The sequence below is a fragment of the Gallinula chloropus genome (assembly GCF_964237585.1).
Source record: "Gallinula chloropus genome assembly, chromosome: 27".
NCBI classification, from domain to species: Eukaryota; Metazoa; Chordata; class Aves; order Gruiformes; family Rallidae; genus Gallinula; species Gallinula chloropus.
Window position 1 is genome coordinate 2,288,379 of NC_140112.1, and position 13,314 is coordinate 2,301,692.

Genomic DNA, 13,314 nt, shown 5'->3' on the forward strand with positions numbered 1-13,314 from the left:
ACCACGTGCCCCCCCCCTCTTGCCCTGTGCAGCTTGGGGAGCTGAAGGGGGGGACCCTGACGCAGCTTTGGGGGGGGGTCCCAGAGGACCCATGGCCCCCAGCATAAGAGGGTGCCTATGCAGACTGGGGGACCTGTGCTCCCCAAAGCCAGGGGGACCCCCACAGCTCTGGGGGGCTGCAAGGGAGGACTCATTCCCCCCCCCCAAGATAAAAGGAGCCACATAAAGCTGGGATGGGGGGCTGCAGAGGAGCACCCTGACACCCCCCCCCCCCCGATATAGGAACCCCCATGCAATCTGGGGGGGGTGGGGGGGGCGAGGTGGGGCTCACGCCCTTCCCAGTGCAGCCTGGGGGAGCTGAAGGAAGGACCCCCCCCAGAACAAAGGAGGGACCCCCCCGCAACCTGAGCATCCTATGGTGGGGTAATGACGCCCCCCCCCCGCCCCGATAAGCGGGACCCCCCCCCTTGCAGTCTGCGGGGTGGGGGTGGGGGCTGCACCCCCAGGATAAGGGACACCCCGCGGAGTTTGGGGGGGGGGGGGGGAGGGCAGGGGGGACACCCCCATGCGGGTGGGGGGGGGGGTGGGGGGGTGGGGGGAGGGAAGACACGCACATCCCCACCCCCCCCATCCCGGATGCGCGGCGCGAGCCCCTGAAGCCCCTCCCCCCGGGCAGGGTCCGGCCCCTCCCCCCCCCGGGGGGGGGGTGGTGATCACGCGGCTCGGGGGGGGGGGGGCGGGGAGATCGGAGCGCGCGGCCATGGCGGTGTTGGGCTACTGGGACATCCGCGGCGTGAGTGGGCTGGGGGCTGCCCCCCCTGTCCCCCCCAACCCCCCCCCAGCCGCCCCAGGGGCAGCAGCCTCCCCCCCCTTCCCACCCCCCCTCCCCCCGCCCCAGCTTGGGGTTCCCATCCTCGCGGGGGGGGGGGGGTGTCTCTGGCTTTGGGGGGGTGTGGGGGGGTTGTTCTCCCTTGGTCTTGCGGGGGGGCTGCTGGGGTCTTCCTGTATTTGTTGGGGTGGGGGGGGGGTCGCACGTTGCTTTTGGGGCACCCGCTGGGTTGTGGGGTGCCCGCGGGGGGAGGTGGCTGGGGATACTGGAGGAGGGGGGGTGGGGGGGGAATCGCTCTTTGCTCTCCTCCGTGCCTCAGTTTCCCCCCGGTAGGGTTGGGGAGGACTTTTTTTGGGGGGGGTCTCATCGATCCCTGTGCCCCCCCCCCAGCTCGCCCATGCCATCCGCCTGCTCCTGGAGTACACGGAGACGCCCTATGAGGACAAGCTGTACAGCTGTGGGGAAGGTGAGGGGGGGTCCAGGGGGTCCCACATCACCCTCCAGCCCTCTGAGTGTTGGGGGGGGGGTGGGGGGGCACAGCATCACCCAACATCTCCCTCCCCACCCCTCCTTCCAGCTCCTGACTACGACAAGAGCCAATGGATCAACGAGAAGGAGAAGCTGGGGCTGGACTTCCCCAACGTAGGTGGTCTGGGTCTGGGAAGGGGTGGGGGGTTATGAGGTGGGTTATGGGGTGGGTGCCCTGATGGCCCCGTGCCTCGATGTCCCCTCCAGCTCCCCTACTTCATCGATGGCCCCACCAAGCTGACGCAGAGCAACGCCATCCTGCGCTACATCGCCCGCAAGCACAAGATGTGTGAGTGGGGGGGGGACTTTGCCTTCAGTTTGGGCTTGGGCTGGGTTTGGGTTTGGTGTTGGGGTGGGTTTGGGCTTGAGCTGGGCTTGGGGTGGGCTTAGGTTTGAGGGTAGGTCTGGGGTTTGGGCTTGGGCTGGGTTTGGGTTTGGTGTTGGGGTGGGTTTGGTCTTGAGTTTGGGCTTGGGCTGGGTTTGGGGTGGGCTTGAGGGTGGGCTTGGGGTGGGTTTGGGCTTGACTTTGGGTTTGGGCTTGGGCTGGGTTTGGGGTGGGCTTGAGGGTGGGCTTGGGGTGGGTTTGGGCTTGACTTTGGGCTTGGGCTTGGACTGGGTGTGGGGTGGGCTTGGTGTTGGGGTGGGTTTGGGCTTGAGTTTGGGCTTGGGCTGGGTTTGGGGTGGGCTTGAGGGTGGGCTTGGGGTGGGTTTGGGCTTGACTTTGGGCTTGGGCTTGGACTGGGCGTGGGGTGGGCTTGGTGTTGGGGTGGGTTTGGGCTTGGGGTGGGCTTAGGTTTGAGGGTGGGCTTGGACTTGAGTTTGGGCTTGGGGTGGGCTTAGGCTTGAGTTTGGGCTTGCACTGGGCTTGAGGTGGGCTTGAGGGTGGGCTTGGGGTGGGCTTGGGCTTGAGTTTGGGCTTGAGCTTGGGCTTGGCTTGGCTTGGGATGGGCTTAAGGTTGGCTTTCCAGTTGGGTTGACCTTGAACTTGGAGTTGGTCTTGGACTTAGAGGGGCATTGGCCTCGGCTGGGGCTTGGTGTGTGGGGGCTGCCCCAGCACCCGTGTCCCCCCCCACCCCACCCCGCAGGCGGTGAGACGGAGGAGGAGATGCTGCGCGTGGACATGCTGGAGAACCAGGTGATGGATTTCCGCATGAGCCTGGTGATGGTCTGCTACAACCCCGACTTCGTGAGTCCTGGGGGGCCGTAGGGCCTCCCCAACACTGGGGACCCCGCGGGGGGAGGGTGCTGAGGGGACACCTCCCTCCCCCTGCCACCCTTTCCTCCCGCAGGAGAAGCTCAAGCCGGGTTACCTGGAGCAGCTACCGGGGAAGCTGAAGCTCTTCTCCAACTTCTTGGGGGATAGGAAGTGGTTTGCTGGGGAGAAGGTACCTCTGGGGCTTGAGGTGGGGGTGGCAGGGGCTGGGGAGGGGGCTTGTCCTCCCCACGTTGGTCCTTACAGTGTGTCCCCCCCCCTCTCCTTGCCCAGTTGACCTTTGTGGACTTCCTCATGTTCGACGTCCTGGAGCAGAACCGCATCTTCGAGCCCAAGTGCCTGGAGCCCTTCAAGAACCTCAAGGACTTCATGGAGCGCTTTGGGGTGAGTGGGGGTGACCCTCCTGAGGCCACCCAGGGGGTGGGGGTGGGGGTGGGGGGGTTAGGGTCCCTGTTGGGAGGGGTCCCAGCCGCTCCCCTCGCCCGCAGGCGCTGGAGAAGGTGGCTGCCTACATGAAGTCCAGCCGGTTCCTCAAGATGCCCATCAACAACAAGATGGCCAAGTGGGGCAACAAGAAGGAGTAGGGGGCTAGTGTGGGGTGAGGGGAGCCCGGGGGGGGGGGGTCCTGACATGACTGACCCCCCCCCAGCACCCTGGGCTGCAGGGTGGGTGGGCACCGCCGGCGTGAAGCCCCCCGAGACAATAAAGAGCTTTAGATGAGGCACCCGGAGCCCCGACTGAGTGGTGCTGGGGAGGGGGGTGCTGGGGGTGCACTGGGCTCCCTCTGACCCGGGGGGGGGGCTGTGGGTGTGTTGGGCTCCCCCTGACCCAGTATGGGGGGGGCTGGGGGTGCACCAGGCTCCCCCCAACCCAGTGTTGGGGGGGCTGGGGGTGTGCCAGGCTCCCCCTGACCCAGTGTGGGGGGGGCTGGGGGTGCGTTGGGCTCCCCCTGACTCAGTTGGGGGGGGCTGGGGATGCATCAGGCTCCCCCTGACCCAGTTGGGGGGGCTGTGGGTGTGTCAGGCTCCCCCAGACCCAGTGTTGGGGGGCTGGTTGGCTCCAGTGGGCATCACCGCTGCCATGGGACCCCCTTGGGCTTGGCTACAGGCTGGGGGGGGGGCATGGGCAGAGCACTGTGGTGTCCCCAGGGCCCCCCCGCCCTCCCCTGGGAAAGGGGCTCTGCCCCCCCCTCACCCCTCATTAGCACATTCCTGCCTGCTAATGAGGCCGTGCTGACAAAGACCAGAGGGAGGGGGGGGTCTTGGTGTCCTGCCACCACCCTCAGAGCTGGGGGGGGGGCTGGTGACAGCCCTGTCCCATGGCCCCCCATCCTCCCCATGGATGGGCCCCGGTGTCCCTTGGGGTCACCCTCAGGGTAACACCCTGTGTCCCCCCACCCTGCCCTCCCCCCAGGGTGATGCAGGGACGTGGGTGCCCCCACCCCTTGCTGTGCAGTCCCTGCTCCTGGCCTCTCTTTATTTTCCACAGCGTTACATTCTGGGGGTGCACACACGTGTCACAGGGCCAAGCCCACCCCTCACCACGGGGGGGGGGCGGGGGTCTGGCAGCGCATCCCTCTGGGGGTATGGGGGGGGCAGGTCCCCAAGCGCCCTCTGGCATGGTGTGGGGGGGGTCCCAGCAGCCTTGCATCACTGGTAGCTTTGGGGGGGGGGTGTCCTCTAACCCCCAAGGGGTGCCTCTCCATCTTGGGGGGGCAGGCAGGGTGGGGGTGGGGGGGAAGGAGGGGGTCGTGTCCCCCTCAACCCCCCCTCGCCCCCCCAGTTCCTGCAGGGGGGGGGAAGGGGAGGAGGGGGTCGTGTCCCCCCCAACCCCCCCTCCCTGCCCCCCCTCAGGTCCTGCAGTGGGGGGGGAAGGGGGAGGGGAGGAGGGGGTCGTGTCCCCCCCAACCCCCCCTCCCTGCCCCCCCCTCAGGTCCTGCAGTGGGGGGGGAAGGGGGAGGGGAGGAGGGGGTCGTGTCCCCCTCAACCCCCCCTCCCTGCCCCCCCTCAGGTCCTGCAGTGGGGGGGACGTGTGTGTCTCAGTCCCTGGAGCCCATCTGGGGAGATGGAGATGGGAGAAGCGTTGGATGGGGGAAGCCCCAGGGTGGGGAGGGGGTGTGGGGTTGGGTGTTGGGTGGGTGGGGGGGGTCCCTCACCCCCAGCGATGTCTTGACGGCTGAGAGCTTGAAGAGGACCCTCCTCCACTCCTCGGGACACACAGCCCGGAGCTCGTCCGGGCTCATCTGCAGCAGCTGCTGCCCCGAGAGCACCCCCAGGCACCGCACCGTGCTGCGGACAGACAGACGGACGGACGGACAGCAGGGAAGGGTGAGCCCCGCCCCCAGGACGGCAGCGCCTGGGTTATGGGGAGGGGGGGAGGATGGGGAGGTGGGGAGGATGGGGGGGCGGGGGGGGGTTCACCTACATCCTGGAGAAGCCCTTGTCCTTCAGCCAGGCTGTCACCTCCTCGGGTGGGGAGTCGGGGAGCAGGTTGGGGGGGCTGTCCTGGAGTGGGGGGGGATGAGGGGAGGGGACAGTGGGGTGGCCATTTGTCCACACACACCCCCTCCCCTCTCCAGCTGGTGGGGGGTTTGGGGGTGGGGGGGGGATACCCACCTGGCTGATGCTGTGCCCCCTCCCCATGCCATGCCCCCGCCCCAGGGGCTCCAGGATGTTGCTGGGGATGTAGCCACTCCTGCCCTGGCTGTCCTGCACCAGCCACCACTTCTTGCTCTGGTCCAGGACCTGGGGGGTGATGAGGGGGGGGTGGGTAGCACCCCACTGTCACTCCCTTCTAGGTAGGTGGGGTGGGGGTCCTGTGTCAGAGCCCCCACAGAGGGTTTTTCCCCTCCCCCCCCCCCCCCCAAATTTGTACCTGCAGCGTGTCCCCCATCCTGACAGTCAGCTCCTGTGGGTTCCTGCCCTGAAACTCATACAGGGCCCGTGCCAGCCCCTGCACAGGGAGGGGGGGCCTGCAGATTGAGGGGAGGGGCCATGAGCACCCATCCAGGGAGCCAGATCCAGCCCCAGCCCCCCCCACACCCAGAGATGCTCTTACTCTTGGCCGTCATCATCCCTCAGGCCGGTGGCTGGTGGCTGCAGGGAGCAGAGAGGGATGGGTGTTGAGGGTGAGTTGGGGAAACTGAGGCAGGTGGGGGCACGTCCTGCTGCCCACCCCCCCTCCCAGTGCTGTACCTGTTCCATGGGAGGGGGCAGCCACCCATCCAAGAAGACAGGGATGTAGGGGGGCATCAGGTCACCATTGGGGTACTCTGCCCTGCAAAAGGGGCAGGGAGAAAGACACAGGGGGTGGGCTGAGCCCCCTTCCCAAGGCCAGAATCACTCCCTCAAGGCGCTGGGGGGGGGGCTGTAACCTACCTGGTGCTGTTCCAGGCGGGGCCCAGGGACTTCCAGAGTCTGTAGTCATCCTGGGACAGGGTCCCCTCCAGCAGCTCCAGAGCCTCCAGCAGCAGCAGCGGCACCTCCACGCGTGGGGCCAGGCTGGGGTTGGGGCAGTGCTGCAGGACCTGCTCCGGGGGGGGTGGGCATGGGGTGGGGTGTGAGGGCTGCTCCCCACCCTGCTCTCAGCCCTGGCTGGGAAGGAGGGGGGGTTGGGACCCCAGCTTTTAGGGGGCACTCACAAAGGAGAGGGCTGAGAAGATGAGGCGCAGCAGCTCGGCGGGCTGTGGCTCCTGCACGCGCTGGTGGGTCCTTCCCTGGGTGGAGGGGGAGAGGTGTCCCCACCCACACAGTCCCCCCCGATCCTCCCACAGCCCCCCCAGTCTCCACGCACCCCCCTGATCCCCCCCACAGCCCCCCCGGTCCCCCCCACAGCCCCCCCCAGTCTCCACACAGCCCCCTGATCCCCCCACAGCCCCCCCGGTCCCCCCCACAGCCACCCCGGTCTCCACACAGCCTCCCTGATCCTCCCACAGGCCCCCCAGTCTCCACACAGCCCCCTTGGTCTCCACACAGCCCCCCCAGTCCCCACACAGCCCCCCTGATCCCCCCACAGCCACCCCGGTCTCCACACAGCCCCCTGATCCTCCCACAGCCCCCCCAGTCTCCACACAGCCCCCCCAGTCTCCACACAGCCCCCTGATCCTCCCACAGCCCCCCCAGTCTCCACACAGGCCCCCCAGTCCCCACACAGCCCCCTGATCCTCCCACAGCCCCCCCAGTCTCCACACAGCCCCCCTGGTCTCCACACAGCCCCCCCAGTCCCCACACAGCCCCCCCCCATCCTCCCACAGCCCTCCTGATCCCCCCACAGCCACCCCAGTCCCCACGCAGCCCCCTCGGTCTCCACATAGCCCCCCCCCACCCCCAATCCTCCCACAGCCCCCCAGTCCCCACACAGCCCCCCCAGTCTCCACACAGCCTCCCCGCTCCTTCCACAGTCCCCCCAGTCCCTCCCCCAGTCCCCCCTGTCCCCACACAGCCGCCCCAGTCTCCACACAGCCTCCCTGATCCTTCCACAGTCCCCCCAGTCCCCCCCCAGTCCCCCCTGTCCCCACAGCCCCCCCAGTTCCCAAACAGCCCCCCCCAGTCCCCACACATCCCCCCCAGTCTCCACACAGCCCCCCCAGTCTCCACACAGCCCCCCCTGTCCCCACAGCCCCCCCTGTCCCCCCACAGCCCCCCGCCCAGCAGCGGAGCCGGCAGGGACACCCAGGGCTGCCAGGGGGTCACATCCAGCCCAGCGGGACCTACCATGAGGTTGAAGGCGTACTTCACCTTCTGGAAGAAGTCTATGAAGTCATCCTGGGGGAGCACAGCTGGGGGACAGGCAGAGATGGGGGGCTGGCACTGGGACAGACCCCCAGACACCTTTCCCCCCCCACTAAGCCCCCAGCCCTTCCTCACCCCCTTTGTTCTTCTTCTTCTTCTTCTTCTTCTGCTTGGTGGTGCTGGTCAAGCCCAGGGCTTCCTTCAGCCGGGACACAAAGAGGTCCAAGTCGCCCAGCACATGGTTGAGGACCTCCTGTGGGAGCAGGATGGGACCCAGTGGGTGCTGGTGGGGAGGGCCAGGGATGTTGTATGTCCCCCCCAACCCCAAGGGTGTGGGATGGCACTTACAACATCTCTGTCCTTCTCAGACATGACCTGGCCGGGGGGGTTGTTCCACAGCATCTGCTGGGTGTCTGGTGAGCCTGGTGACAGCAGAGGGTCCCAATCCTGCTCCCCTCACCCTGCTCCCGGGGGAAACTGAGGCACGCTGCACGCCCCAGCCCAAGACTCACCATAGTCTGAGGGCAGCTCACGTGGAGGGGGCGCGTAGATGTTGGGGTTGGGGGTCTCTGCCAGCCGCTCTGGGGCTGCGTAGGGACCCGGCGCGTACAGGGGGGGTGGGTTCAGCGGCACATGCGGGCTGGGCCTGGGTAAGGAGGGGTGGGGAGGGGGGAGATGAGGAGGGGGCTGAGCTTGGGGATGGGGTATAGCGGTAGGGAGGGGGCTGTGGCAGTGGGAATGGGGTATGGTGGGAGGGTGAGCCTGGGGTGGGGTGTGTGGTGCCCATGGGGGTAGGGTGATCTGAGCCCAGGGGTGGATGGGGTCTGTGCCCACGGGGATGGGGTAGGAGGGGGGCTGAGGCAGGAATTGGGGTACTGGGGCAAAAAAGGGGATTCCATCCCCCAGGAAGCTGGAGGGGGTGTCTCTGCCAAGAGGCAGGAGGGCAGCAGGGGGTCTGCACCCATGGGCTGGGACCCCTGAGGGAGCATGAGGGCAGCATGGACTTCTCCCCCACCCACAGCGAGACCCCCCCCCCAGCTTAGTGGGCAGCAGACTGGGCGAGCCAGCCCTGTCTATCCCCAGGGAGGGGGGCAAAGACCCCCATCCCCCCCTTACCGATGCCCATACTGACTCCTGTGCTCCTCCTTCCACTGCTTCACCAGCTTCTCCAAGCTGCTCTTCAGCGTCTCTGCCTGGCACAGACCCACCACCATCAACCCCCGCTAGGCTGGGGTGCTGCTCCCCCACCCTCCCCAGCCTTGTGTGTCCCCCCCCCCCAAGGACTCACCCCCAGCCTCTCGCACTGGAAGAGCAGGACGCTGGTCCCCGGGGGGCTCTGCTCCTGCACGCTGATGGCCAGCACCGAGTCGTAGCCACAGGCGTTGAGCTTGGCTGAGCAGCCCTGGATGCTGCCCAGTGGGTAGGTCTCCAGCTCCTCCTGGCAGGGGGGAAACGGGGTGCTCAGCACCCCCCCACCCCCCCAGGATGGCTGGAGGGGGTAGAGGGCTGAGGAGGTGCAGGGATTTATAGGGGTGCTGGGGGGGTAGAGGGGTTTCAGGGGTTTGTAGGGGTGCTGGGGGTCTTGTAGGGTTGAGGGGTGCAGGGGTTAATAGGGGGTGAGGGGTGGTATAGCCAGGGCAATGCCAGGGTTTTGGGGGTGCTGAGTCTGGGGGGGGTGGCATGGGGTGGGGTTGTGGGTGACAGCTTGTAAGGGTGTAAGGGTTGGGGTGTTGGGGTTATAGGGGGTGTCAGGGTTTTAGGGGTTGGTGCCAGGGTGGAGGGGTGCCAAGCTTAGAGGGACACAGCGGTGGGGGGGGGTGCCAGGGTATGGGGGTGCTGTAGCTGTGGGAATACAGGATTTGGGGGGGGGGGTTTTGGGTCTAGGGTGGGTGTCATGGCTAAGGTGGGTGCTAGGGCGAGTTGAGGGCTAGGGCTGGGGTGCAGGGGGTGCCATAAGGCTGATGTGCCTGCTGGAGGGGAGGGGGGTGCTGGGATTAATGGGGTGCCACGTCTGGCATTGGTGTGGGGGCCAGCAGGGCTGCAAGGCAGGGTTGTGGGGGTGAACAGCCGAGGGAACCCCAGCTTTAGGGGCAGCTGGGTGCTGTGGCCGGGGGGGTTACCATGCTCTCCACATCGCTCAGCACCAGCTCCTGGCCCTTGACCTGCAGGATGAGGTCCTGGCCCCAGACCCGGCCCTGGGCCTCCAGCTCCTTGAGGCGTGCCAGGCAGTCCTCAGCGCTGCGGACATCCCTCTCCAGCCTCACCGTGAGCAGGTGCTGGGGGGGGGACACACAGCACCGGGGTCACCGGGCATCCAGCTGCCACCCCCGCTCTGCCAGCTGGTAAGGCTGGGGGGGGGGGTCTTGGGGTGGTTTTAGGGGGGGGTCTCCTACCTCGACGTGGTGCTGGAAACGGCTCTGGGGATTGAGCAGGGCCTGGCTGTAGTCCTTGCGCTGGTCTGGGGGGACATGGGGGTCAGGGGCTGGGGGGGGTGGGCTGGGGGGGTCGCTGGGGGGGTTGGGGTACGGTCACTCACTGTAGATGCTCTTCCCGCTGGGGCGGGCGAAGCTGTTGGAGCGTCGGAGCTGGGAGCTGTCCTCGTGTTCGCTCCTGGGTGGACGGACAGACAGACAGACCTTGGTGGCTGCAGCCCCAGGCCCCTCTCCCCACCCAGCCCTCGGGGGTCCCCAGGGTGGGGATACCCCCCTCTGCCGCATACTCACCGGGATGGGGGGGTGCTCCAGTGCCCCAGGGGGTCTCCCATCTTGCCAGGGGGGCGGGGGGCTGGATCCTGCTGCTGGGCACAGTCCCCACATCACCCCCAGCCTGCCCCCAAACACCCGAGGCCCCCCCTTCCTGTGCCACCCCCCACCCCAGGACGGTGTCATCGCCCTGGTCCCCAGCAGTACCCCCCCTGCCCATCCCAGCCCATCCCAGCCCCGCGGGGTTCACCCGGCAGCTGGAGCCCCAACACCCCCCCCCCCGTGCCCCAAGACGGGGTCCCTGTCGTGTGGACACCCCGGGGAGTCCCCACTCACCCCAGTCCCGGTGCCACTGGCTGGGCTGCCCAGGCTGGAAGTGCGCAGCCGAGGGTGACGCAGGCACCGCACCCGCCTGCTCTTTGCCCGATGGTGTCTGCTTCAAGGCTGGGGGTGGGGAGGGGGGGACACCCCGCACAGGGAGGGAAGTGACAAGCACCTGGCACAGCCACCACCACCCCACACACCCAGGGGTGCCCACCCTGCGGTGGGGCTGGGTCCCACTTGGGGACAGCCGGGTGGGACTGCAGCCTGGAGAGGGCAGGGTGCCCACCCCACCCCAAGGCGAGATTGACCCCCACCCCCTTCCCCACCCTGGGGCTGAGCCCTGGTGACGTCCCGCACCGCAGCACCCAACCCTCTGTCCCACAGACCTCTGCGCCTGTGCCCCACGGTAACCCTGGGCTCGCCCCGAAACTGGGTGGCCACTGGGAACCCCCCCCCAGGGTAGTTTGTACCTGGGGGTAGGGGTGGGGGGATGCTCAGCTACACCCCCTCCCACAGGGTCCCTTGTGCAGGATGCTCCCCAAGGAGCATTGGGGAGGGTTTGAGCCCCAGTTTGTGGGTGTCCCCCCACCCCAGCTCAGGGACTCTGGGGGATACACAGGGACTGGGGTGGGGGGGACACTGGCTGCTTCTGTCCCAGCACAGCGAAGTGGGTTTTTGGGTTCGTTTGGAGCTGTTTTGGCTTCTTTGGGCTGGTCTCGATGCAGCTCAGTGGGAGGGTGATGGGTGGGCTGGGCTGTGGCCACGGCATTCCCGAGGGGATTGCTGGGGGGTCCCATCCGTGATCCCCCCCCCAGCCCCCCAGCCTGACCCTCTCTCTCTTTTCCTTCTAGCTTTTTAGGGTCGAACTGGTCCCACCGAAGAGGGACCCCGGCACCCTGCACCCCAGAGCGTCACACAGAGCAGGAGGTGACACCCCTTTGGGTTCGGGAACCGGTAGGAGCAGAGCCGAGGGGACACGGGAGGGGTCGGGGGGTGTGGGGGGTGTGGGGGTGGGGCGCTGGGGATGGACCCGGAGAGCGGGTGTGGGGGTTGGGGTCGTGCCTCAGTTTCCCCGTCCCAGGGAGGTGCCGCCCCACCCGTGGCCACCAGGGGGCGGCACCTCCCCACCTCACCCCTGCGCCCAGATGTGCGACCCCCCCCCCCAGATGTGTACATCCCCCCCCCCCCCCCGCTCCGATGTGTAGCCTCCCCCACATACAGGACCCCAGACATACCCGGTGCCCCCCCTGTCCCTGCTGCTGGGGGCATTTGGGGGACACTTCCCATGGGGGACACGAGCAGCCACCTGCTCTGGTATGTGGGGCCCCGTGGAAGGTTTGGGGTTACAGCCCCCCCTCCCCATAAGTCGCCCCGCTCCCCCCCCCATGTTCATGATATAGCCCCCCCCCCCCATCTCCTCCTTTCTCTCCTGAGGGACCAGGCACCCTGCCTGGAGGGGGGAGTTTGAGGAGAAAAGGGGTCCTACTGGGATATGTGCCAAAATACCCTCCCTCCCCCCAAATCAGGGCCCTGTCCTGCTCCAGAGGGGATTTCAGTGGCCTTGGGGATCGCTTAGCACTGGGGGTGCTGGCTGGGGGTACTGTGCTGCTCCCCAGTTCACCCAGTGCCATCCACCAGCCAGCACTGGGCCACACTGGGGTACCCCTCCCTGCTCCCCAGCACCCTGCTGTGAGCCAGTCTGCCCAGTGCCCTTTACTGGGAGCCATGACAACAGGGAACTGGGGTGCCACAGCGTCCCCAGCTCTATCTGCACCCTTCCCAGCACCGCGGTGGCCTCAAAGGGGTGACGAGCTTTTGGGGGGGGCACCTGCTCAGTCCAAACTGTGCACCCTGGGGGTGTCTCCAGCCACCCCAAGCCTCCCTTGCACACAAGCCACGTCCCAGGGGGCGAACAGAGGCACCCCCCCCCTCACCCCAGCCCTGCTGCGAGCTCAGCCGTGCCTCAGTTTCCCCAGCCGCATCCCACCGGGCTTGGCCGTGGTGTGGGGGCTACATCAGGCTGGAGGAATCCGGCTCCTTCCCAGCTTTTATGGCACTCGTGGGAGTGGGGTGGGCTTGATTTAACACCCACCCCTCCCTTCAAAGCGCACGGGGAGGGCCCACGGCCCATCCGCATCCATCCCTTTGCAGGGACAGGGTGCTCGCCCCGCCCCGTCCCAGCTCCTCCCAGTCACCCCACTGGGTCAGTTGGGAATGGTGCCAGCTGCAGAATTATTATAAAAACTCCTCGTTTTTCGGGTGGTTTTTTATTTCCTCCCTTCAATTCGCAGCCGGATGCGGCACCCCCCCCACACCACCCCATCTCACCGTGCCCCCCTCGCCCTTCCCCAGGCTCAGGAAGCCCCAGGGGCCCCCCCTGATCTCTTTGGAAGGGTCTTGGGGGGGCTTCTCCCACCCTCCAGCTGCTGGTGCTGCTGAAGCCTGTTGCCATCTTGGGTTTGGAAACCACAGGCGCCAAAACACGCTGAATCGGTGGGTTTGTCCCCAAAAGGCAGCAGGGCAGGGAGGGGGCCACATCCTGCACCCCCTTTCCTGCCCTGAAAAGCTGCTGGGGGGGTGTGTGTGTGGGGGTGACACCCACTAATGGGACACAGCGCGATGCCCTGTACCACCCACCCCACTGGGGATGCAGGATCAGACCCCCCCCTCCCCTCCCAGCGACAACACGGGGTTGATGGAGATTTGGGGGTAACCCCAGTGGGAGGGGGGCACCCTGGGGCCACCGGTTCCTGGCAGTCAGGGGTGACACATCTCCCCAGGCCAGGTGCCACCGGGGCCGTGGTGCTGGGAAGCGGCTGCGGCAGCTGTTGGGTCCCCGCCAGCGGCACAAACCGCCAGCCAGCCCGGATCCGTCCCCACGTCACCGGGGCCAAGTGTGGGGCGGACCGCGGTGTACCCGGACCTGCCACCTAATTGCTGGGGACCAATGAGCGGTTCTCCTGTCATTTTGGGGATGTGTGGGGATGG

The 13,314-nt window shown here is 67.4% G+C and overlaps 2 protein-coding genes across 3 annotated transcripts; one reads left to right on the top strand and one right to left on the bottom strand.

The window, feature by feature from the left end:
• Window positions 1–740: 740 nt before the first annotated feature.
• Window positions 741–3,205, top strand: LOC311201604 (glutathione S-transferase Mu 1-like). Of its 2 annotated transcripts, XM_084276018.1 has the most exons (8): window positions 741–793; window positions 1,220–1,295; window positions 1,407–1,471; window positions 1,565–1,646; window positions 2,443–2,543; window positions 2,647–2,742; window positions 2,844–2,954; window positions 3,059–3,203. In XM_084276018.1, the coding sequence occupies exons 1-8, from the start codon at window positions 761–763 to the stop codon at window positions 3,152–3,154; spliced, it is 660 nt and encodes a 219-aa protein (XP_084132144.1). In that variant the 5' UTR covers window positions 741–760; the 3' UTR covers window positions 3,155–3,203. The 2 variants fall into 2 exon arrangements, with proteins under 2 accessions (XP_084132144.1, XP_084132143.1); XM_084276017.1 differs by having other exon boundaries at window positions 757–793; window positions 1,220–1,471; window positions 3,059–3,205.
• A 1,403-nt stretch (window positions 3,206–4,608) lies between these two features.
• Window positions 4,609–10,064, bottom strand: EPS8L3 (EPS8 signaling adaptor L3; the record flags this gene model as incomplete). Its single annotated transcript, XM_084275814.1, has 18 exons — window positions 4,609–4,626; window positions 4,726–4,858; window positions 4,995–5,314; window positions 5,445–5,541; window positions 5,628–5,665; window positions 5,765–5,846; window positions 5,948–6,096; window positions 6,211–6,285; window positions 7,283–7,347; window positions 7,436–7,553; window positions 7,649–7,722; window positions 7,813–7,946; window positions 8,417–8,493; window positions 8,589–8,738; window positions 9,421–9,576; window positions 9,694–9,758; window positions 9,837–9,910; window positions 10,024–10,064. 18 exons carry the CDS (start codon window positions 10,062–10,064, stop codon window positions 4,609–4,611), a joined length of 1,866 nt encoding a protein of 621 aa, XP_084131940.1.
• Between the last annotated feature and the right edge of the window lie 3,250 nt (window positions 10,065–13,314).